Source organism: Simochromis diagramma, unplaced genomic scaffold, assembly GCF_900408965.1.
Source record: "Simochromis diagramma unplaced genomic scaffold, fSimDia1.1 OVJJ01000216.1, whole genome shotgun sequence".
NCBI classification, from domain to species: domain Eukaryota; kingdom Metazoa; phylum Chordata; class Actinopteri; order Cichliformes; family Cichlidae; genus Simochromis; species Simochromis diagramma.
This window is the reverse complement of record NW_024386883.1, coordinates 463,250-487,654: the sequence shown is the minus strand read 5'-3', so window position 1 is coordinate 487,654 and position 24,405 is coordinate 463,250. Positions and strand designations below refer to the sequence as shown.

The following is a 24,405-nucleotide window of genomic DNA, read 5'->3' as shown; positions in this document are numbered from 1 at the left end:
TGTTTTATCCCCCCCCCCAACCCAGCTGAGTGACTGGCCTGCAGATAATCCTCCTCCTTATGCATGTCCTTACATTCATGGCAAAGAAAAGAAGGGAAGATAGACACAATATCAAACTGACACACTAGGAAAACTATTATTTATTGTTTTTGTTGTCGTTTAAAAAAAAGAAAAAGAAAAAAAAAAAAAGAGAAAAAGCTTACACTCATTGAGTACAGCAGATAAAATCTCCAAAAGTCATTTTGAAACAGCCGTATTTGGAGTACAGAGTATCAGATTTTGTGTGTGTGATTTTTTTCCTTTACAATTCTACATTTGAATCAACGTCAAACTGACATTTTTATAAATTATGTAAAAACCTGTTTAACACGAGGGGGGAAAAAAACCAAAAACACAAAAGAGCTGTATGGGACATTTAAAAAAAAACAAAAAAAAACAAGAAGTACAGAAATAACATGATGTGAATTTCATGTTACCCTCTTTATTATTGTACACAATATACAAACTGGTTCTTTGTATCATTTTACTCACATCTACCGTCTTACTCGGGTTAAAAGGTGGAGATAAATAAATAAAAGTATCTACGTATCTCAAAAGGATATGAGGTAAGTGAGCATGGAAAGCATGTTAACTCCAATAAAACAAGCAAAAAGCAAAAGCCCAACACTGTACAAAAAAGTAGACATTTTCAAGCATAAGATTATTGAATCTATGACCAGATGCAACCAAGAGATCATTTCATACAGTAACCACATTTCTAATTAGGATAATAACACTGTGATTACGGCAGCATGTTGCGCCCATATCAAATAATAATAATAATAATAATAATAAACAAAAAACAAACAACAAAACAAAAAACGGATACAAATTCACCAAGAAAAAAAAAAAAGTTTCCGCTGGTTTACCGTTGTTTGAAATGGAAAAATAATGAGGTGATCTGTAAGTTTAGATGAGTAGAACTAACAAGACTTGAGGTGGAATTTTTACAAAAAGAAAAAAAAACTAAAAAAGCCAATCAGGCCAAAAAAAAAGAAAAAAAAAAAAAGAAGAAGAATATGGGTTAACAACAGATGGAGTTGCAGATGTCTCGCAGATAAAAGCACAGCTTCTCCAGTTCCGCTGCAGCACGTGGATCGAAGAGGAAGAGAACAAACCATGAGACACGGAGCAACGGTTAAAGCCACTTACAAAGAAACTGTATGTGTCTTACCTTCACTAATTAGTGCACATTATCTGTGCTTGTCAGAGGATTTATGAGTACGACTGTTAAGGAAACGGTGAAATGCTCAAAGATAAAACAGCTGCTCATAAAAATGTAGTGACGAGAAAAGTCTTTAAAGGTTGTTAAATGAGTGCGTGGCAGTGCTGAGAAAGTCCTCTAAATAATACACCGACAAAAGAAACCCACAACTAACTGCAAGTGTGTGTAAGCCTGCCTGATATGAGGCAAAGGGACTGGCACACTGGCTCTTTGAAATGTCCATCTAGAAATATGAGGTTAAAGTCACATGATCAGTTTAGACTGGCGCACTGGGCCAGAGGGGAAATAAGCCGACCACTAAATGTTCAAATAAGATGAATCAAACAGTTCAATGCAGAGGTTAAGAGCGCCAGTTAAAAACAAGCCAGCGGGGCTTGGTTGTAAGCGTAAATGTGGCATCTGCTGCAATCCTTATTGGATCTGAGTGTTTGTACTGACACATAATATACTAAAATGAATGTAATTATCCCATAATAGAAAACAAATTCAGTGCCGCGAACAGCTCTAAGTATCTTTGAAACGCTACTTAACTTGATAAAAACTGTATTTGGCTAAATCAGTTAACTCCATCTACACTGGTCGGGATTTACAGTCTGAAATAAAGACGGCAATTTACGAAGAGTTCATTAAAATCACCTTCACACTGAAATGTCGCTTTATATTTAAGGATATTGCTTTTTCTCTTCCTTTCCTCCACTGCTGTCCCTCTTCTCTTTCTTTTCAGGCTTCTCTTTGTCATGTCTGGACTCCTGCAGCACAAAAAGAAACAGAAAAAAAAAAAGTACATAATGACAAGAAAGTCCTTGAGTCGACGGCTCAGGAGAGTGCGCGACAGCGACTGAGTCTGACCTTCTTGCCGCCAGAGGACGTCCGCTCGGGTTTCACAGAGTCGGCCTTCTCTTTACTGGATGATTTGGATCTTTTGCTCTTCTCTTTCTCGGCCGACAGCGGGGAGTCACAGGAAGGACTTGTGCTCTTGCTGTTTTTGGAGGCATCTAAGAACAAAATGTTGGCTTACATTAATTTTTATTTTATGTTGTCCTTGTTTGGCTGAGAGCTCCTTCAGATTTTAAAAAAAAATAAAGACAAAAAACAAACGCTTACTGGTCCCATTCTCATCCTTTCTGCGTTTGGCTTCTTGGCTCGTCTCACGGTCGTTGACAGTGTGGTCCTGATAGACAAATGACATGATTTAATAATAACTAATATTTCAACTATGTCCTTGTTGCTACTGCCTCTCCATCTAATATGAAAACTAAATCTGAAAAAAATCAATTTCACATAGTTGATGAGGCGGTTAGACACTGACTCTCTTTCGCTCTTTCCGCTCTTCTTTCTTCTCTTTGGATCGGCCTTGTGTGTTCTCTGAGTCTTTCTTCTCCATCTCCCTCTCTCTGCTCTTGGACCGGGCAACTGAATTGAAGTTCATGTGGTGCTGGAAGAACAATTACATATGAATAGAACAAAACAACTCAAACAGGCAGCAGTGCCTTTATGTTAAGTGTTAGTATAACTTTAAACATAATACAGCACTGCAGGGGGGGAATATGCCCACAATGGTGGTAAAACAAGTAGAAAAGTATTTACTGTTGTACTTTTCCTAATCACTCTACATTGATGACATACTTCCAAATACTGACTGGTATTCAGTCATGTGACACGTGACTACTAACTGTTCAACAAAGAGTTCACAGCGGCTCAGAGTGGGCTGAGATCTGCAGTTAGACTAAGGTGGAGTTGTTTGTCATTATGAGAACAACAACGAAAGAGTCCAAAGGAGAAAAACCATCTATCAACTCATTTAAAGTCAAGTTAGTTTGTGATTTGTTTGTTGCAGTATGACTGACACTCAGTCTGATAGTTCTATTTACATAACCCGAAAGGTATGTTTGACACAACATGCAAGGGATTCGCTTTCAGTGAGAGCTATGAAATATACTTTTCAGAGCAGTTTAAAAAGTCTTACATCGTCTTTCAATACAGGAGTTACAGCACAAATGTTGATAAAGGGCTTATGAATCTAGATACATAGGCATGCGAACACATCTTATAGTCTTAAGTCAAAGGCTGACATTATAAACATAATACAGGCATCACTGGTGGCCTGCGGCCAACAATGACGTGGATGAGGCAAGTTGATTGGCTAGCAGCTGACCAGGTTTCCACTGGTGGATTAACTTGTGAAGCAAACTGGCTGAAATGTACCATTACTATTAAGTAGTTTTTTCTCATTAACATGTCAATAAAAGTCCTTCATAAAAATGTTTGAATAATTTAAATATGAAGAACCCAAAGGTAGCTGCAGTGCCTTTCTAGCAGTGATGCCTGGAGCATGCTGGGGTGAGCCTACAGGGCAGAGCATATCCCACTACATTTAGTTCAGTTATCATTTTTCCACTAATATAGATTTATAATATGAAACAGAAATCCCCTAATAAATTAGTTATAATACATTAGGCTATCAAAGTAATGAAATTACCTTCATTTGAAGTTGGAGGGTAGTCTAATCTACTGGCTCAGAGGCAGAGTAGGAAAAAATGTTATCCTGAACCCATTATAATGAATAACTATTAATTAATAAAACATAATCTGCGTTGATTAAGTTTTAAGATTCACAGATTCTTTATATTTATGATTACAAATATAAACCTGTTACAATCAGCTGGAAATGAAGGGACACTTGAGTTTATATCTACTTTGTCTTGATAAAATATTGCTGTCCAACAAGAAATATGGCCCTATAACAGCACATAGTACTCAGTAACTGATGGTTTTCATTATAAAAGTGTACTGTGTAATGCTACATATATTAGTTATAAATTTTTAAGGACACAGCCAGCTGGGACTTCATGTTATTGTCTGGTATTTAATTTGCCCTTGCTGACATAAAAAGAGGTGAACAATCCAGATACTTCAACAAAACCTGAACATAGCAGCATTTTTCATGTTTAACTCACAGGAATAAAACAGACCGTCTGAATCTTGTGCACAAACTCAACAAACTCAAGCAATAGTCATGGTTAAATGTGTTTCTTCAAAAATTATCAGCTTGAATACTAAATCTGGCACGTCGTGTAGGTCAGTTAAGAGATGTGGTAAACTTCAGAAAAACCTCAAAACCAGGGGCATTACGGTTTGGTATTTATGGCTTTTTCATGTTTTGTTTTTTTTTTTTTAAAGGTCTGCAATGACTTTACTTATTATTTAGGCAATGAAGCTAATGATTCTAGCAACTGACTAGAACCATCTTTAAAAAAATATATACCTTAAAGTTGCTGCTAAAAATCATGAAAATGAATACAAGTCATGTCTAATTCACCTAAATGCAGTCTTTAGCTGATGCAGTCTAGTGTAAGCTACATGCACACTTCTTCCAAGTGGCAGGTGTAGTTTAGCAGGAAAACATTTTCTACATGAAACTGCACATTACAGCTTTGGCAGTTCACACGAGCGACTATTTTTATTTTATTTTTTAAAGTGCGAGAACAAAAGACCGAATCACATGACATCAAACACTTTTTCATGTGAGAAGCTGAAGACGTTTTTGACTTGTGAACAAAAAGCTAGGAATAGAAGAGTTAATTCAAACCTTGGATGTGGACTCCTTGGGTTCGATGCTATTGTCCTGTAGGGATGAATGGAGATGACAGATGAGCTGGGAGGGGGGGGGGGATTGGGAGGAGGTTGTCAGACAGCAGCAGAGAGTTGGAAAAAGGGGTTGGGGAGGTGGGGAGTTGGGGCTGGCCGGACCAACAGCACACTTCTCCCTTGACCTCTGACCTTCAAGGACTAAGGCTTTGACAAGGTTATAACATAGAGGAGAAGTCATCATCTGGAATTGCAATATTTAAAATAGAAAAACCCTGAGCATATATGAAATAACTGCTAGTCTTAATACTACAGACATGTCTGACCTAAAATAGAAGTCCTACACCACAGCTGGTTTTCAATACATCTAAAGTGCAAGTGCTGAAAGTAATGTGTGTGTGTGTGTGCGTGTGTGTGTGTGTGTGTGTGTGTGTGCGTGTGTGTGTGTGCGTGCGCGTGTGTTTGTATATAAATATATAAGACAAATCACTCAATTTCTTATGTGCTTGATTGCATCCCTACATAGGTAACTGTTGCTGTCACTTACAGTTCAGGAATGGAAAAGACACATGGAGCCTATTTCTCTGGTGGAAGGGTAAATTAAAGACCTATCACAAGCTTCCAGTGGTTTGGGCAACGCTCCAGACGATTCAGGCTTCGCCCACTCTCTCCCTCACTGCCTCTCTCTTTGCAGGGGTGGGCTTATTTTCTTCTGTATTTTTGGTAGATTGAAAACTGCAACATTCACATTCTCCGTTGATCTCAGATGCTGGTGGCTCTGGTTTTCCACTCATTGCTTGCCAGGAGGTAGTACAACTGAAGATCCCATTGGCTGGTAAGTCGTAGGGATAGCACTGAAGGGGGGGGAGAGGGGGCTCGGCAGGACTGACTGGACTTGCATCTCGTGACGTGCAGACTCCGTGAAGGACGTTTCAACAAGCGGAGATGGAAGAGGGACTCAGCTGCAGCAGAGGCACTCCTACAGCAGGGAAGATGCTGGACACCATCCATCTTTGTGCTGCATCCGGGGGACGTTGCGGGGTTAGCAAAATATTTCACATCACAAAAAACAGGAACTCTTCACAGCTTAGAAAAAAGGAGGGGGGAAAAAACTCTTGGGCATCATTTCAAGTAGTAAAACACTGCTCCAGGTATGGGGGGGGGAAAATTGCCTATGGAGCGCTCTTTTATTTGGCAAGCCTTTTTTTTTTTTCTTCAGGTGAGTATTATTCTCAAAAACAAAAAAACAAAAAACTCCACATGGAATATAGAAATGCTTAAAAAATTTCTTTCTTCCCAAGGCACACTGATTGCTTTCATTAATATGAAAATAGGTAAATATTTCAATATGAAAATACTCAATATACACAATATTTTCTTGGCTAAGTCCTTGAGGAGATCTCTCCCAATTCTGCAAAATATCATGCGTATGTCCATGGAATGCTTTCCAACTCCCATGGCTATGGTTGGGATTTCCGTGTGCGACAATTCTCCTTTGTTGATCTTCTGGGCTGCTGGAATGTGCAACGGCAGGGAACGCTCCGGCAGATAGAGAAGAAACTGGCACAGCCTTCCTCAAGCCATACTAACCTTAACAGACGAGGAGTGGGACGGGGAAGCGTGACTGTCGAGCTTTCGTCTTTTGTGATCTGTGAGAGACAAGCCGAGCGACACTGGTGTTAATTTGTGCATTAGTGCCATCCATTTAATGTCTTACAAACATGCTACAAAAGGTAAGAAAATGCTGAATCTAAATATTTAATTTTACTTAAGTGAATTCATGTGATTTACAAATGTAAAGCATGTCAGCATCCAAGTGGACAAACTGTCGCAGAAGTAGAAGAATAAATGAGATGAAGTGTACGGACCTCGTAAGAGGCCTGACAGAGAAGTCAAAATGTTACGGCACACTTTCATGAGCAGTCTAACACCACTGGAACGGCTTCTTACCCCTCTCAGATTCAGCCGACTCAGATCTGGGACCTGGTGACTTGAGGGACCCGGCCACAGCACTCCTGTCTCCTTTCTCCTTGCTCTTGGCCTCCTTGACAGCATCACGCTCCCTGGACGGTTCCATGGGCTCCCCGTTCCCGGCTTTGACCTTGTCGTCTTTTCCACTCTTCTCCTCTGGCTTCACTTTCTCCCTGTCTGCCTTCGGGGTCTTCTCCTTACCCTCTCGCACCACCCGCTCCTCTTTCCCTGCCCTCTCATCTCTCTGCTTTTCCCGACGGTTCTCCGCCTTTGCCTCTGGTGTGCTGCCGGGTGTCTTTTCTTTTTTCTCTTTTTTCTCCTTCCCACTCTTCTCTTTGTCGTCCCGTTCTTTAACGGCTTTGGTGCTGCGGAGACATTTTTCCTTTTCAAAACCATTTCATTGAAAATGCTTCACAGAGAAATCTTCTGAATCCAACACTCAATTATATTTTATTTATACATTGCTGTATCACAAAACAAACTGCACACACTTTCAGCAGCCGATGAAACTGGTGGATTTTTTAAAGCTTTGTTTTATTCTCCTACCTGTTGAGAGCACCGTTGCCATTGCTGGTGGTCACTTTGGCTGCTGCACTGTTGGCTTTGTTCACTGGCTTTGTGGTCCCCTGAGATTTATCCTTGGCCCGATCTGCCCAAAAATAAATAAATAAATAAATAGTCGGACAGGGTTTATTAAAATTACGGGCTTTCATATTGGAACTGAAGCACTGAGTGTTTATGCTGCATCATTGTGGGAAAATAGTAATATAGACATACACAACAAAGAATTTAGTGTTTGTCAGATTAGAGAGAAAGGTGGTAGGTGTCACACTTTAAAATCCTTCACTCACCACCATCCTCTGAAGTCCCCTCCTCGGTCTTGCTTGTGTTAGTGGCAGGCTTGCCTGTGCTGCCGGGGCCGTTCTGTTGACTGGCAGGTGTGGCGCTGCGTGCTGGCTGCTCTTTGTGGTGAAACTCATTCTCAGGGACCATGTGCACCTTCTGGCTTTTCAAGCGACCTGAATAACTGTAAGACGCATAAAGGGTTTGCAACAGCAGAGACAAAACTTCTAAAAGAACTTCTCAGTGTCACGCAGTGCAAGAATTAAACTTTTAGAAAGGGGTAAATATCAGGTAAAATAAGCCCCATTGTATATGTCTAATCATAGATTGCACACACACACACACACACACACACACACACACACACTTGTATGTGCTGATCAATATCCAATACCCAACACAATTCTTTCCTATACACAGTGAAAATGTTCACGGAACAACATTCACTGCATATAGGATTTTTACTCAAATGTTTATAGAAATCCAGGTTCTGTCCTGTCTGCATACTTAAAACAATGGACTTGCTTTGTAGCTTTAATGGGTCAGTGGCATTAGGTTCTTCCAATTAAAAGTCACCTTACCACCTATTAAAAGGCTCAATTATCAACACTTAACAACTATCTCCACTCTAGCGCTAAAAATCAAGTGCACCAACCCATATTTTAACATAATCATCTCAGCTACAGATACAAGCTTCCACTCCTACATGTCTGATAAGAGTTCATAACCCCACTTCACACGATAGATGTTAACTATAAGCTCCACATAGAGCTGATCAGCACACAATGTTACCCCATTGCTAAGGCATAGAGGTCTGGTCGCTTATCCTTCTCTTCAAGGCAGATCTTGTGGACACGGCACTCTAGTGCTTGGCCCAGGTTCAGGACCTTCGGGTAGCAGGGCAGGATCTTGGTAAGTACTATTAAAATGTTCCTGATGTGAGTGTAATCTCCTGTTTCCAAGCAGTGAACGGATGCCTGGTTGGGGGAGAAAGAAAGGGTAAGATCATGGTTAAACACACACCATTAAGAGCAATGCTTAAAATCATTTGGACTGAATATAATAGAAGAGTAATGGTGAATAGACAACTCACTTTAGTCAGCATGTAATGCCATTTATGAACCACATGGCGGAAGTTTTCATAATCTAGCTGATCTGCTTTGTTTCCTCCATCAAAGCCTGTGGCTCTGAAGATGGTGAGGAAGCCGGGATAATTGGCACACTCCTACGACCGCACAAAAACAAGAAAGATTCACATCCAGCTCAACACGCAGCAAAAATTTTTCCAGGTACACAGAACATGTAGACATGGACACCTTCTCATAGATGGCACGGTCGCTGTGCCAGCGGGTCACCGTCTCCAACATGCAGCAGAGGAAGCGTCCATAGCGGTGAGACTCATTCTCCGTACAACTGGCCACAGTATAAATGATAGCAGAGAACACCTGCCAAGGGAACAGTGGACAGATTTTACTTAACGACTGAGGCAGCATGATCTATACATTATAATGTGCATGTATATTATTGGAAAATAAGGGGCAGTGCCCACACAAATTATGGTAAGTGTTCAAGCTTTTATGCTAATCATCATTCAGCTGAACCTTCTTAGTATATCACTTCAACCTAACATGATTCACTTGAATGGTTGAAGAACCACTCAATGATAAAGACTTTTTATTTTAATGGATTATTTCTACTCCTTCTCTTCTGCAGAGCGGGATGAATTAGAGCCTAGTTTATTAATCACATTATGAATATTTATTATTTTTCTTTCTAAAGCACTTTGGCTTTAAGAAGCTCTAAAAGTGGAGGTTAAATATTGTTGTCATGTGCAACCTCTTACCCGGTCGTAGCACAGTAGGGTGCAGAAGTTGGGAGTCTTCTGCTGATGGACAAGCTCAACGAATCGGGCACAGTACACCGCGTCGATGGATGAGAAGATGCAGCGAGGGAACAGGCAGAGCTGCAGGAACTTTGTTATGGTCTCATTTTTTGTGGATTCTGTCAGTAAGCATTTAGATTTGTGTTGGAAAAACAATGGACATTATATCTTCTCTCATGAATGATCCCATTACATCAGCTTTGTTCCCCATTATTACATTAACTGACTTACTAGTTACTGGCTGTGTCTTAAGGGAGTTCAAGGTAAAAATAACATGAACAACAAGAAAACAAAAACTATTACATACGTATGTGACCTGACTGTCATTTACTTATGAAAGCATCACTGCAGCCATGCAGCTGCTGGATGTTTGCTTAGCAAGAAATGCTTGTAAATAATGCAGCAGAATTTATATTTATAGCTTTCTCTTTGGGTCAAAAGAAAATTGATGCACTACTTTCTTTTCTTATTTAGAAAGACTGTGCACAAGCTGACTAAGATACATCAATACCACCAAACATTAAATCACTTACTGGCCAATAACCAGTTGTCTTTCTCCAGTTTGAGGCGGTGTAGAACTCTTTGGACATGCTCCAGCTGCTTCTTCTCCTCCTCCTGTAGTTTTTCCTGCAGTGCAGTGCAGCGTTCCTTCTCCTTCTTTTTCTTATTCAAGGGCTACATTGGAAATAAATCAAACAAAAAACAGTTAAATAAATACACCCAATTACTGATCACAATCATTTTACAAGTACTTCACACAGATATTATCTTAGTCCTTAGACTTAGGAAATTACACTGATTAAAATCAAAAACATCATTTCTGTAATAAATCTGCAATCTGCTGTCCAGCAACAACTCTCAAAAAGCTACTCACTATCTCAGGGTTCTCCTCGATTTGCTTGATCTGCGCCTTGAGCTTATTGACCTCACGCTCGTAGGCAGCATGTGGCACGGCCAAGTCGTACATGGTGAGGGACCAGAAGGTGGCGTAGAACTGAGGGCGGAGATCATCCCAGACCCTGGCTGGATGGAGCGATACCACAGCTTCATGCACCGGTGTCATCACCTGTTCGCAGGCCGCCACATACTTGTGCACCTTCTGCTGCTGCCGATTACCTTTTTCTGCCTTCTTCAACTCATCATACTTAGACTGCATGAAGAGAGCATGAAGTTAAAGGACCCTGAATTTTTTCAAGTTAATAAACAATATCCATTTTAAGCAATTCAAGCAAAAAACTAAACTAAACTTGTGAAGAGACAGATATACCATAAAGTCTTAAAACTTCAAACTTAAACAACAAAGTTACTTTTTAAAATATTTCCATTTTATTCATAAGACTCGAGTTCAGTCTGTTTTCAAACCCACTTTTTGAAATCTTTGTTTCAATGAGGGAAATCAAGTCCATAAGGACTGAGACAATTCAAAGGCAGTATGTTGAAAAAAAATTAGAGTGATCTACTCACCAGTATCTGATGGGCATACATTGGCCTAGACAAGAAGAATGCAGCGTCATGTGGAGTGTGGAACTGGTTACAAAGGATGTCAATAGAGGGAACCCGCTTGATGTAGTCCTCCGTGCTGAGGTTGGAGGCCAGAAAACCACCAAACTGCACTAATGTGTCATGACACTGCAGGAAGTAAATTATTAATTATATATAGGAACAAATGAAACATAGTCTCTTAAGTTTTTGTTGTTAGATGTGTTTCAATTTAGTTGTCAAATGCAAGGACAGTCAACTGTTTAATTTTACTGTGAGAGGGTGAGTACCTGGTCATACAGATGTCCAACAAGTTTAAGATGTTTCTCTCCACCCTCCAAGAAAACCACGCCGTTTCGTTGCTGGGCCATGAGTAAACACAGCGGTAGTGCTAGTTCGTGATCCAGAAGCACCTCCTTCAGACGCTGAGACGACTTTTTAGTGTTTCTGATCTGGCCGAAGTATCCACCCTGCAAAGAGAATCAGACTCATAATCCGTGCACCTGCGCTGAGGTTAAAACAACGGGCTCAGGAAATCTTACAGCTCTTTCTAATGAGACTGCATTAGTCTCATACCTCGGCTTTGAGTTGCTCGCCTCCCGTCATGGCTTCTAACTGTTCCGAGGTCATCTCATCGGTGATCTCAATGCCAGCCATTTTCTGCACCACTTCTTTCAAGATCAACAGGTCAAAACTGCAGTAAAAAGAGTGAAGTTCCTCATATGTTTAAATAAGAAACATATAAAGCAAAGTAGACAATGACCGCCAAAAACAACCACATGCTCATCTCCTTAAAGACATTTTATGTTATTTTTAAAAGTGGGATTAATTAAATCTTTTCTGATTTCTCGGTAGTGATATTACAAGTTGTACAGCAAGTATGTATCTTTTATTATTTGAAATGATTATTAAAAAATATTTTATCAGGCAAAGTAATATGAAAGAAAAAAAATCCAATGGTCCTTGGACTCGCAAGTTAGTAATTCTATGCCGTCTCTGCTAAACAGTTTGTAACCACTCACCTTTTCCCTGCTTTTAGTTGATTGGTGACATATTGAAGGAGGCCAGCCAGCTCAATCGGGTACTTTCTGAACACAGCTCCACACAGACTTGCCAGGCCTTGGCGTATCAGAAGAACAGGTGTTTGTTAGATATTCATTAAAATATCAAACAATTTCTTTTCTTTTTCATGCAAATGAAACCGTGAAGCCACTCACTCTGAAGCCACGAGGAGATGGTAGTGTCATCGTGCTTCATCTTTTCCTTCTCAGGATTGGCCAGAGCCTCAATTATGCAATCTGAAGACAGAGTTAAAAGGAACAACACAGACGGACAACTCCCTCACAACTCAGAAACGCACACACACTTGTTAACAAACTGAAAAAAGGACAAAAAAAAGAGAAAAAAAAAAAGTGTAGGATACAGGCCAAGACATCGTAGTTGAGGGATGTGAGGTATTTCAGGGAGTCGACCACGGGGCTGATGAGGTTGTCGTACCATTGGATCTGAGACAGGATCTGCCATAAAACAACGAAGGAGGAGGATGAAAAATGACATTACACATTGCACCACACCTTATAGCATTTGTCACATATAAAAAAAAAAAAAACTGTGTCTGAACACACTGAAACAGATGAGATGCTCATTTGAGCAGTCTTATATTGTGAGGTGCACTGATTTGTTAAAATCAGTCTCCCAGATGCAGAACAAAATGTCCTACTGATGTGTATGAACAAATTTCATTCAAAACATTTTGCTTTTTTCCATGCAAACATTTCCTGCCATTTAGTTTTTTCCAAGTGACTATAAATTTGGTTAATGGACGTAGAATTTGCAAGCAGGACGCTAGACATGAGCAATTCCTCGAAACCATGTAATCGGAAACCAAGCCTGCTGTAGGACACAGAGAGAAATCTTACTGGCAACTGTATGGAATAGAAAAGAAAAAAAAAAAAAGGTGCCACATGTCTAGAGAAGTATTTCTTTACGGCCATAAAAATGAAGGATTGGTTGCTCTTTGTAGTTTGTGGACACACACAGTAAAATAAAATAATTGCAATAAAAGGGACTTACATAATCAAAGAGGATGGTGGGATTACTATGGCTCAGTTTTCCAATCTGCCTTCCAGATTGTTTCACGTTCTCTTTGGTCAACCGCCTAAAGAGTGGAGCACAAAAAAAAAAAAAAAAAGGAAAAGAAAGGGAGGACAGGGGAGAGAAAAGACTTAATAACACAAGATGACACAAAGAGCACTGTGAGCAAAAACTGTCACTTCTATAAGTTTCAAAGCAGTTGGAAAATGTTCTTACGGTTGTCATCTTAAAATAAGAGAATTGTTACAATTTTTTTCCCCAGTAGCAGGACAGTGTTAGGATAATTACTTGCCCAGCATCAAAAGTAAGTCCCCCTTTTGCTACAACATCCTCATGTTTAACTGTGCTTAAAACAAAGCTTCACTTGAAGTGGTTAACTAAAAACCAAACAAATCTCTGCATATTTCTATTAAATGTCCAACTTGAATAATAATACTATTACTACTAATAATAACAACAACATTTTTTACACACACACACACACACACACACACACACACACACACACACACACACACACACACAGTAAACTTTCATTTGCTCCTGCTCGTTTAGTGTCATGCAACGATAACAGTGATTAATATTCAACTATTATCCAAATGTGTTCCTGAGTTTAGTAATGTACCACACATCATTGAAAGGTAATATGAAATTGACAGATTTCAGACAAAAGATTGATCAACACTTGAAGATTCAACAATATTAGATGTTGAAAAGATGATCCAAAGGCACAGAAAAACATTTTACTTACTTCATGATGTATTTGGCCCTATCCACGGTCTGAGCTTTGACTTTAACCAATAATGGATGGCTGGAATATGTCTCATTCTTCCATTGCCCATATAACCGATACCTTAGAGAGAGAATTGAGAGAGCAACATAATGAGAAAGCAAAGGTAAAAACTTAAAAACACTGGTAAGAATGGCAGTGTATGACATATTAAGAATCTACAATTTCACATCTATAAGAACTCAGACTAGAGCAGGGCGATAAGACCAAAAATATTTATCACAATATACATTTGAAAATCTGCGATAACGATATAACTGACGATATAATTGACACTAGACAAAATACTTTACAACTCCACAACTTTATTAGTGCAAAAAACCCCAAAAAACCCATCAATGTATTTTCACTTAAACAAGCAGCTGTTTTTTTATCTGCATTAAAGTTATATAAAATTTAACAGTGCAAATGCAAATCCTTGCTGACAGTTTAACCAAAAGGCATTTCCAGTGGAAATTGGCCGTCATATCCTCAGCATAACCATGTATAATATCCACAAAACTTAGAAAGAGGTTATACACACACACAATACAGTAATATTATGTTGAAGCACAGTACATATCACTCCGCGAGGCTCCTGCCTACGATAGCCGTAATGCTCCGACAATCCATCAAGCGCTGCGGCTTCGTAGCTTAGCAAAGTCGTACTAAAACATTTGACAGCTTTTCGAGCGCCGTTTACATAAAATCGTTTCGAGGTCAGTAAACACAACCAGAATTCAAACATAAGGCACACGGGATTATAAGGGGCACTGTCGATTTTCAGAAAAATCAAAGGATTGATTTTAAGTGTGCCGTATTTTCCAAACAACACGGTAATAACGACGGCCCGCTAGCATGCGCTACCAAAAATAGTGCTTTGTTGTGTATCTGACGGACGAAAGCTAAACCAGTTCCACACCACTGAAGCTGCAGCATTTTTACAAACCAATTCAGGTTCATCCGTTTCATTCAATAATCCGCTTTCGCCCTTCTCATTCTGCGTCGCCGCCATGCTTTTTCCGCCATGTGCGTATGAAAACAAAGGCACTGCGCATGCACGTTTTACCCATATTCTATCGCGATATTTTCTTATCGTTGCCCAACATTATATCGGTATTACCGTTAAAGGTATGATATGGCCCAGCCCTAACTCAGACCACACTTTCAAGGGAGTTAAGTTCATTAAACTTGCAGTTCAGAGCAGTTTAGGAATTTTCTTATGCACCTTATTTGCTCTTGTCAAGACAGCAACGTGAATGTCTAATTTGTATCACATGCTTCACAAAATTAAACAAATAATTAACAGTGTCATTTTTGAAATAATAACACTAATAAAAATGTTTTAAATGCATCTGCACATTAGTACTATGACAACCCCACTGGCAAATGAGCTACAGTACCTGCCCATTTGTAGTATACAGGAAATAATTTCTTTTGACACTGTCAAGACAGATCACTATGCAGAAACTTTCCCTGTATTTCAAAGTGCAACTATCATACGTAATCTACAAGTTTGTATTATCATCTGACAAAGTGACATGTACAACCAGAAGTAAAACAAATCCTCTGGGAATATGGAGCATCAGTGCCTATCAGCGCTGTGTGAAAATGTCCCATCAAAGGCTCTAAAAATAAAATTCTTGCACTGCTTAGAGGAATAGAAAAGTATATTGCACATAGAGCCACGGATCTCACTTTGCATAACCAAGCATTGTTTTAAGAACTGAGTGTGACTGTGTGTGGTAGTTGTTCTTTGGCAGCTGGTATACACCATCCTCGAGCGACGCCTGAGGGTTTACGAACCAACAATTACACAGCACCACATGCGGTGAGTGATACTATGGTGCAGCAAATGAGTGTGAGTCTGTGCGTGTCCTTACCTATGCTGGTAGGGAAAGAGTTTGAAGAGACCCCACAGCTCCTCAGACATGCAAGCATTGCACTCCATCAGAGAGAGTGACGGGAGTAGCACCTGGTCTGCAATACTCAGGAAACAGCTCAACAGTGTGTCCTACAATGAAGATACCATTAACATGAATAAGCTTCTCAAAGTTACATAAACTAAAAATTAACCCATTAAATATAGATAAATAAATAAATCAGTGTTTCTATAGGTAACAACCATGTGACTTTATGCTCACCATTTTGTCTTTCACCTCAGGTCTGTTATCACTTTGGTACTGAGACAAAACAAAACAAAACAAAACAAGAAAAACACAGAATAGCAGTCACAATTAGATGAAGGCTGCATTGCAGATGTGGAAAACAAATAGAGGGTGGTTTGTGGTGTACCTCTTTCATGAATGCCTTGCCAAGACGCACAATCTTGGCAAAGAGGATAGGGTCATGGGAGAGGTGAGGGCCCAGGTAGCAGAGCATGCTGAATGTGTCCCTCCTTAGGTCCTCAAAGCTCTCTGCAGGCTGAGGGGCCCGCTTGCTCCTTAGTGGGTGCATTACACATCCTCTTGCCCCTTTAGGAACACCAGCCCTAAAAAAAATACAGAGGAGCATATCAAAGTTTGTGTTTAATTTCATATTTTTTCCCAAATCAGTTCTCCATGTCCTATGTCCTAGTGGGCTTGTACACATAAAACTGAGAAAAATTCAAACCAGCTGTAAAATAAGATGTACTTGTGCATTCTTTTGGCTCTGACTACACATGGTGTGCAGTAAATGAAACATGAAATCAGCACCTTCTGTAAAGAGGCTCCACAGTCAGGTGCACAAGCTGGCAGAGTGCCAGCGCGATGGCCTTGTGAGAAGTGGCATAGAAGGAAGGCATCTGGTCCATAATACTCTGGGCATGGTGCCAGTCTCCGATCCTGAGCAGCGCTTCCAACAGACCAAGCTTCTGGTTATCAGGTGGCTGTAAGCACAAAAAAATAAGAGCAACTAAGTGTCTGTCTATTGTTAAATATGCCAACGTCCAGTAACATTCACTAATGTAATTAAAGCAGACGCAAGAACTAAGCACAGCTGCTGTCACAAAACAAACTGACAAAGAGGCTGCACTAAGATGTTAGTGCCTTCAGTTGCACACCATACTTCTTGCCTCTTTATTTGCTGGCATCAATTGTTCTCTAGCCTACACCGTCACATAGGGCTGCTCGATTATGGCAAAAATGATAATCACGATTATTTTCACTGAAATTGAGATCTTGATTATTTGACGATATTTATTTAACAATAACAATGTATTGAATAATGACTTTAAAGATTGTCAAAAAATAATATAAAATAGTGTGCAAATACTGATAACAGTGCAAATGTTTGCAATGCAAAAATGTAAACATCTATGTTAAGTGAACTTTGCAGTGTTGCTCTGTGGTGCAGCTACGACACTGTAGCAAAGTTTACACACTATGTCTACGACTCCGCGAACCCATAATGTTTCCACACCACTGAAGTATTTTTTTACCTCTCTTTTCAACCAACAGCAGTCACTCTCCTCTCCAAATAACTTCTGCTTAGCTTTCCGAGCTTCCCTCGGGTCCTCTTAATTGTTGTGACACGTGTTCAAAATGCAGAGAGGTGCGCTCGATTTGCCACACGGAGCAGCGCGAGAGTAAAGCACGAGGGAGGGGCTAATAATCGGCTCAGTCATTTTTAATGATCGTTGAAAGCCCAGATCGTAATCGAGATTAAAATTCGATTAATTGAGCAGCCCTACCGTCACACACTGAATCAATGCTTTTGTTTGGAGAAAGTCAGAATTTTATATTTTAGAAATCAAAAAATAAGAACATTCGTTTGGAAACTGATATTTTGACATCTCTTTTATTTTATCCATAGCTATCAAACCTTGTTAGTACAGTAAAGTTCCAAATTTTTTTCTACTAAGGAACCCTTTAATGATTAAAAAAAGCAATTTATACAATAAAATTAGATTTTTTATGTTATTCTCTTAGCAAAGTTACTCTATTTCAATCCAGTGAACTACAACGAAGCTTAAAACTGAGTATGATAAAACGCTTTAACTGAAAAAAAGAACAACTCAACTTAAAACTAAAATAATAATAATGTGAACTTTAAGAACTACTAAAATAAAAACATTTTTGCAATGTTCTGAACTTCAGTGTTCTGTAAGACACTGTCTGCATCATAATAACAAAAACACTCAAAATAATAAAAACCAAACTTAAAAAGGAACAGTTTAAACAATAAAAAAAACGAAACTAAAATCTCAAAACTCACTCTGGAAAGTAAATGAAGTAAAACTAAGTAAAATACACAACTATAGTAATTCTGCTCCAAGTAGACAGTTCTGCTACAGTTCCTTTTTGTATTGCATCACTTCCATCCATCCTGAACAGACCTGCATGCAACCGTAATAAGAAAAAAAAACCCTTCATCACCTTGTCATTTTTCTCCTCTTCCTTCTCTTTGTCCTTTTCTTTGTCCTCACTTTTCTCAGAGGGCAACACAACCATGACCAGCTTGCGAGCTATCTGCTTTGCCTCTGAGATGTCTCGTTTGTGCTCCTCTATGATGGCGGCATCTAGTGGCATAAGCTGGGAAAGCACAAAAACAAAACAACAAAAATTCAGTCTAGAGGCAATGCTTTGTCCACAAGAGTCACAATTAACATATTTGAACTAACAGTAAATTTAGGCATATATGATCCATAAGCCTAGATTTAGTTGATGTTATAACTAATGTAGTAATTAGCTGGATTTGCAGGTCTCTTCCTTACATGTACGTAAAGATCTTCCAGCTCTATCAGGTTATAGTGAAGGAGAGCAGCAGCAATATGGTAAAGTGACTTTGGGGTTTCCTCATTGGGCTCCTGAAAAAGAACATAAATCAACAAAGAAAACAGAAGTGATAAATATGATTCAGAGATTACAATTATAGGAGACATTTTAAAACACAGGTAATAACTTTGAGGTCATTTACTATACTGCTAGACACAGTCTGGCTTCTTTTATTTTTATGATGTTCTTACCTGGTAGAATTTGAACTTAAAGCCCAGGATGTGGCAAAGGGTGAGAGGCTCACACATGTAAGACTTGATGAGGGACAGGAAGAACTCATCTTGGTCAGATCGACTCTCATACACCTCCAGAATTATGTCCAATACTCGGTTGGGGTCTAGGTTGAAACATCCTGCAGGCAAAATAATCAGGAAAACTAAGCAGCCAAAAAGGAGAACTTAAAACAGCTAGTCCACAAATTCTGCTGCTATAATGCAAGGTTAACACAGAACAGCAGAGCCACCGGAACTCCTTGCAGTAGGGGACAAGGATACAGGTTTTTATTTTTAGGTCACCCCTCTGTATCTGAACTGCCTTGTAATACTATTCCTTTGATCTCAGACTGATGAAATCCAATATTGTTAATTTATCATACACTAAAGTAACCACACATTCAAGTATCAATTTAAAATCATCACTATCCTGATGCATAATATGTGGTAGAGACACTGAAGAACATTAATAAAAAGTACTGAGTTTATAAAATCTGGTTAACAAAACTGATGCTGAAAACAAAGAGCCACGACACTGAATAATGGCAAGAAAGTGTGATTTTTCAAAGCATTTTACAGTGAAGCAGACCTTAGATCACTTGGATTTAAAATGTAATTACTTTATCATTTAATCCTATTAGACAACAGGAAAACATAATGTCTCCAGCCATGGCTATCAGTGACAGAGAGAGAGATAAAAACACCCTTAAGAAGTGTGTAAACGATAACAGAAGCACCATGTGTGAAGCAGTGACAATGAAAAAGCAGTTTGTTACCTATGAGGGATTTGATGCTCTCCAGAACAATATGGCTGGTAATATTCCCCGACAGGTCTTGGCCTAGCTCAGTGATTAGTTTGGCGTAGCCCTCGTTCTCCTCTCTTAGCAGGTTAAACTTTTGCTGTTTGTAACTGAAAAGAAAAAAAAGAAATGTTACACAAATCTTGAAAGGACTTATGAAGCACCTTATCTATGCCTACATCTTTATCACATTTCTATACTTACAATAGTTTAGTCTTGATTTTAACAATTTTCTGATTGAACTGATGGGCTTGTTTTATAAGTCCAAGGGACTCGAGAGTTTCTGGATCCAGCCTCTCTTTCAGAATGGCTTCAGGGACACAAAACTGGGGGGGGAAACAAATTTTTAAAAAAGAGGCAAGTAATTAGTTCATTTTAGAACGTTATTAGAGACACGACAGTCAGTAAGGCCTCTATAAATTTAAATAGAAAGTGGCATACAATTTGTTCTATCAGCTGATAAGAAAGTAATACTTACCAAACATGCTCCGACCAGCTGTGTGTAATGGTCACGTTTGTTTTTTTCTTCCAGTGCACTAGTCTCTAAATCTGTGAAAGTAAACAAACATTAAAAACAAACAATAAAAACATATCAAATCAGATAATGTCGTCATAGTACTAAAACAAACAATCAAACAAACAAACTCAGAACCAGAAAAGTTACCTAGTATACTGAACACATCTGCTAAAACTGATGGCATGTCTTCTCGGAGTTCCTGAAAACAAACCAAAACAAAAGATAAGTAAAAATGTTTAAGGCTTGGCAAAATCTATTGTTACGAGGTACAAAGAAGCTCTAACAACACAACTCCTGTGAGTGGGTAGATTTTGTTTCTTTAGTATCTGTAATTTACCATCATATCTTTAAACAGATGTATAATTACACAGAAATACTGAACACATTATGTGCCAAAATAAAACGATAGTGTTTATACACCTGACATACAGAACTTTATACATAAAAACAAAATTTGAGATGTATTGCTATTGGGTTAATAATGTTAAACCATGAGGTGGTAATAAGAACCCCCCCCCCAAAAACAAAACAAAACAAAAAAAACCACACAAAACAAAAAAAAGCCCAACAACTACAACAACCTTGAGGTAAAAACAACAAGCTAAAAACACATGTACCATCATGTCCCCAAGGACGCTGGTGACAAGATCCAACTTGAGGTTCCCCTGTACAACTTGCCAGCAGAGCTCATATAAGGCAGTCTGTATGTCTGTAGGGGTAACAGATAAAAGCACAAGCCAAGTTTTACGTAATACTAAAATAAAAAAAGTAACTGAGAAATAATTCATAACATAAACTAAAACATCAAAGATTAGTGTGATTCAATGCAGTTGAATAAACAAGGAAAGTATTTCCTTTACTGTCACAACGTGATAGTAAAATTTGTCCTTTTGGACATAAAATCACTTGATTACAGTGTTATCTGAAATTTTGTGACATGTGTCAGCACACACACCAAACAGAAATCTCCACATGGGCTGCTTAGTTCCCTTCTACCTTCCAGCCATTGTTACACGTGGATAGTACCGTGTTTCATTGATTTTATTTTTTTAAATCTACTTATTATTTAAATTTAAATAATTTTAAACCTTTTGCATTCATTTTGGAAACTATGAGAATTCCCAAGGTGGACGTGTGTACATGAGGAGCAAGCTAAAACACAGTGACAGATGCATACAAGAAGAGTATTAAAGGAACGAGGGTCACACTCAACTCACCTTTAATTTCACTTCCATGATCTGCTTTCTCTGTAAGGTCTTTGCAGAGTTGTACACTATGAAGTAATGAGAGAATTCTTTTTTAGATTAAACTAGGATACATAAACATGATGATGAAAACCCTTATAAAGCTTAATGAACGAACCAGGATGCATGAAAACTTATTTAAATCCGTTTGTTCAGTGCCAACAATTTCTACATAACATTATTCTTGCAATATCCCGTTCACTTCCTCCAAGTTATATTTCTAAACCACATAACACTATACCTTTATTTACACCTTAATCCAGTCTTAACATTACACCACAAAAAGCTTTAGGTTTATCCTAATTATCAATGTAGTAGCTCAAGAAATATTATATTACCTACATTGTCACTACACGAGTATTTATGCTGAAACTGCTGTGTTTGTATATAACAATAGCACTGGCTCTTATGTTTGCTGGATTGATTACTGACTGAATCTTTGGGCGGGACAACCCTTACCTTCTCTGTTGCCAAACGCTCACACAGATTTATAGTTAGTATTTACTGAGTGCCATGTTTCTCCCTCTTAAATTGACTGTGACTGTGATAGCTTAGCTGGTGGATTGAAAGACTTAACGGTTCACCCAGTTGACAGCTTGACTGGTCTTAAAATATCAGAAGTAGTGATGACAAAGGCAGACTAATAGAGCACGTTCTGCCAGGCACATCCCATTTATTAAAAGGTACAATTACACACACTGGAGCACACTAGCTCCTTTCCTCTGTAAGAAACGCAGCACAGTCCATCAGCTTAACTGTTAGTGATAACAGCTTGTCAGGTGCTAAACACACTGTGAACAAGAAATGCAAATGCTACAAAAAGTCAGAGTTACAGCAAGCGGACACCTTGGATTGCCAGAGCCCGTAAGGTCAAATGTGCAAAGCTGCTATTTGTATAATGAGGCTGACACAACATTTTCACCACTTTAAGCTAAACCCTGGTCTCTGGGACTGGTTAATTGCAACTCACCTGGCATAACTAAATAATATTAAAAAAAAAAAAAAGTAGATCCAGATGTCCACAATGTTTTATATCAATGAATTATATGGCTTAAAAATATTGGTTACGTAATAACAATGTGATACTTATCAACATGAAAACCACATTTTCATTTGCTGCCTGTCATTACAGAGGATGGCATCTCACTGTGCTGCCAAATCACACTTCCACTGCAATGTACTCAGCTTTGCTATAACGGGTAATTTGCCTTGATGGAAATACTTTAATAGTTACCCCGTAGTTGCAACTGGTTGGCACAATTTCCAGTTAAAGTACTATCAGTTATTGACACAAGATAGTGGAACGAGAGTTTGAGTTGGTGCATCCCACTGCAGGCCTTTCTTAAATATGCAAGGCCTACAGCACATAATCGTAGCTAGTACTGTGGATGAGCCTATTGTGTCTCAGCTCACAGGCGATGGCAGTACTCAACATTAATGCGTGAAATTATTATTCACGCAACGTTTTTCTTGTATTTTTTGTTCTGAAGAAACTAATTTTAAGATAACAGTCGCCGTACATCAAGGTGTTGGGAGAGGCTTTTACAGTACTGCTTAAATTATTAAGTTTAACATGTAATGTTAGTGATAAAGTTGACTCTGATAATCGAGATGTCTTTATACAGTACCAAGCGCACAGATGTGCATCGATGAATAACCTTGGCTATGTCCACAGTCTCTATGCAAACCTTACAGCGACTATCCTATACCAATATCTAGGTGAAATTAACGCCAGCTAAGAAAAGTATGACGTTAGCTGTAGCTAGGTTAACATTATGATTAAAATGTTCATCTCCTAAAATATATATCGTCAAATGATACGTTTTGTTAAACTGAATCAAAAAGCGTCATCTTTATTCTTCCAGGCTTACCCGACTAAACATTAAAGCATACGAAAAGGAATTCAACAAAACAATTACTGTAGCTAACGTTACGGCTAATCTGCTAAAGCGTTTTGTCAATGTCCGTTGTTTTCCCTCCACACGATTATTTAGTGTTAAGGTTTATAACAGGCTGCCCAAGGGGTTTTCTCGCCAGCTAATACTCGGTTGTCTGCTCGAAGTTGATAACTGCTAATTCCTTGAACTTTGGAAGTACATTTATTCCAGTTTACTAGATAGTGCGATATCGAAGCAACAGAAGAGTATGCTATGTGTATGCTAGCTCGCTTAGCGTTAACAGCCATAGTGTTTACACATTGACGGCGAATCAAATGGGAGCGTAAAGCTAGCCTTACTGCTAGCAGACAGCATTAGCTTCCACGGTGACGTTCAAAGCCATTTACGTCTTCTTTTCACAAGTCTAACAAATTAACTGTATTCAGTACTCAGGAACTAAATTACATGTATTGTTTTTTTTTAAGTAAGTGACACTTGTAAGCCACTTTAAATTTTAGCTGCTTGGCTCAAGCTAACACACCTAAAGACCGGCCTTATATTTGAATGCTAGCTACGTCATTCTCGATAGTTTTTATTCGTAAACAACGGGTAAAAAGATGCAAAATTCAACACTGCCTTGAAATTCAGATGCACTCACAACTCATGTTTTCCTGTTTTTTCCCAGTTTTTGATCCATTCACTAGGAAGGGTAAGTGTCGCCATCTTCCATGCACACAGCCCGGATGTCTAGTTTATCATCATGGCACACACAGGGTCAAATGTGGTGGTTAGCCGCCGCTGCTAGATCACTGGTGCATTGTGGGACATCGACAGCTGTGCGTCCGAGGTTTTCGCACGGAGTGGTGGTGATGGTCGTGTAGTCTTGGAATAAGTTTGATTCTCCACGTTGTACTATTTAACTTGTTTAGTTAAATAAAATCCCGTGACACTTGAACAACCCAATTTAAATCTACCAGTAACATTTTCTCTAAGAACTACCTAAACAACAAATTGCAGGACAGCTGCGATTTCCATAATCCTCCGGTGCACTCATGTTTCATCAGTAAAAGCCAGTTATAGTTACAGTACAGGTGTTCTAATACCATAT

General features: G+C 38.9%; 1 protein-coding gene across 2 annotated transcripts; it reads right to left on the bottom strand.

Moving 5' to 3' along the window:
• Window positions 1-461: 461 nt before the first annotated feature.
• On the bottom strand, window positions 462-24,267 carry thoc2 (THO complex 2). Of its 2 annotated transcripts, XM_040032738.1 has the most exons (39): window positions 23,956-24,267; window positions 21,394-21,449; window positions 20,794-20,885; window positions 20,324-20,375; window positions 20,138-20,208; window positions 19,864-19,985; window positions 19,636-19,769; window positions 18,839-18,999; window positions 18,587-18,679; window positions 18,249-18,404; window positions 16,587-16,759; window positions 16,186-16,381; window positions 16,035-16,073; window positions 15,774-15,904; window positions 13,873-13,974; window positions 13,101-13,185; window positions 12,451-12,544; window positions 12,245-12,325; window positions 12,050-12,146; window positions 11,604-11,721; window positions 11,318-11,497; window positions 11,013-11,177; window positions 10,423-10,698; window positions 10,082-10,223; window positions 9,510-9,667; window positions 8,983-9,111; window positions 8,760-8,891; window positions 8,459-8,643; window positions 7,675-7,850; window positions 7,370-7,472; window positions 6,803-7,188; window positions 6,443-6,501; window positions 4,854-4,889; window positions 2,574-2,699; window positions 2,369-2,435; window positions 2,114-2,259; window positions 1,937-2,013; window positions 1,214-1,260; window positions 462-1,122 (listed from the first exon to the last, which is right to left on the bottom strand). In XM_040032738.1, the coding sequence occupies exons 1-38, from the start codon at window positions 24,018-24,020 to the stop codon at window positions 1,233-1,235; spliced, it is 4,689 nt and encodes a 1,562-aa protein (XP_039888672.1). In that variant the 5' UTR covers window positions 24,021-24,267; the 3' UTR covers window positions 462-1,122; window positions 1,214-1,232. The 2 variants fall into 2 exon arrangements, with proteins under 2 accessions (XP_039888672.1, XP_039888674.1); XM_040032740.1 differs by lacking the exon at window positions 1,214-1,260 and having other exon boundaries at window positions 1,901-2,013.
• Window positions 24,268-24,405: the final 138 nt, after the last annotated feature.

What these genes read in the sequence shown, in the direction of transcription:
- thoc2 (XM_040032738.1), bottom strand. Translation starts at nt 24,020, where the DNA reads ATGGCGACACTTACCCTTCCTAGTGAATGGATCAAAAACTGGGAAAAA. An exon ending in GCAAGGCATTCATGAAAGAG is followed by an intron (nt 16,074 to 16,185) that starts GTACACCACAAA and finishes GTTTTGTCTCAG; the next exon opens with TACCAAAGTGATAACAGACC. An exon ending in CCACCATCCTCTTTGATTAT is followed by an intron (nt 12,545 to 13,100) that starts GTAAGTCCCTTT and finishes GTTTTATGGCAG; the next exon opens with ATCCTGTCTCAGATCCAATG.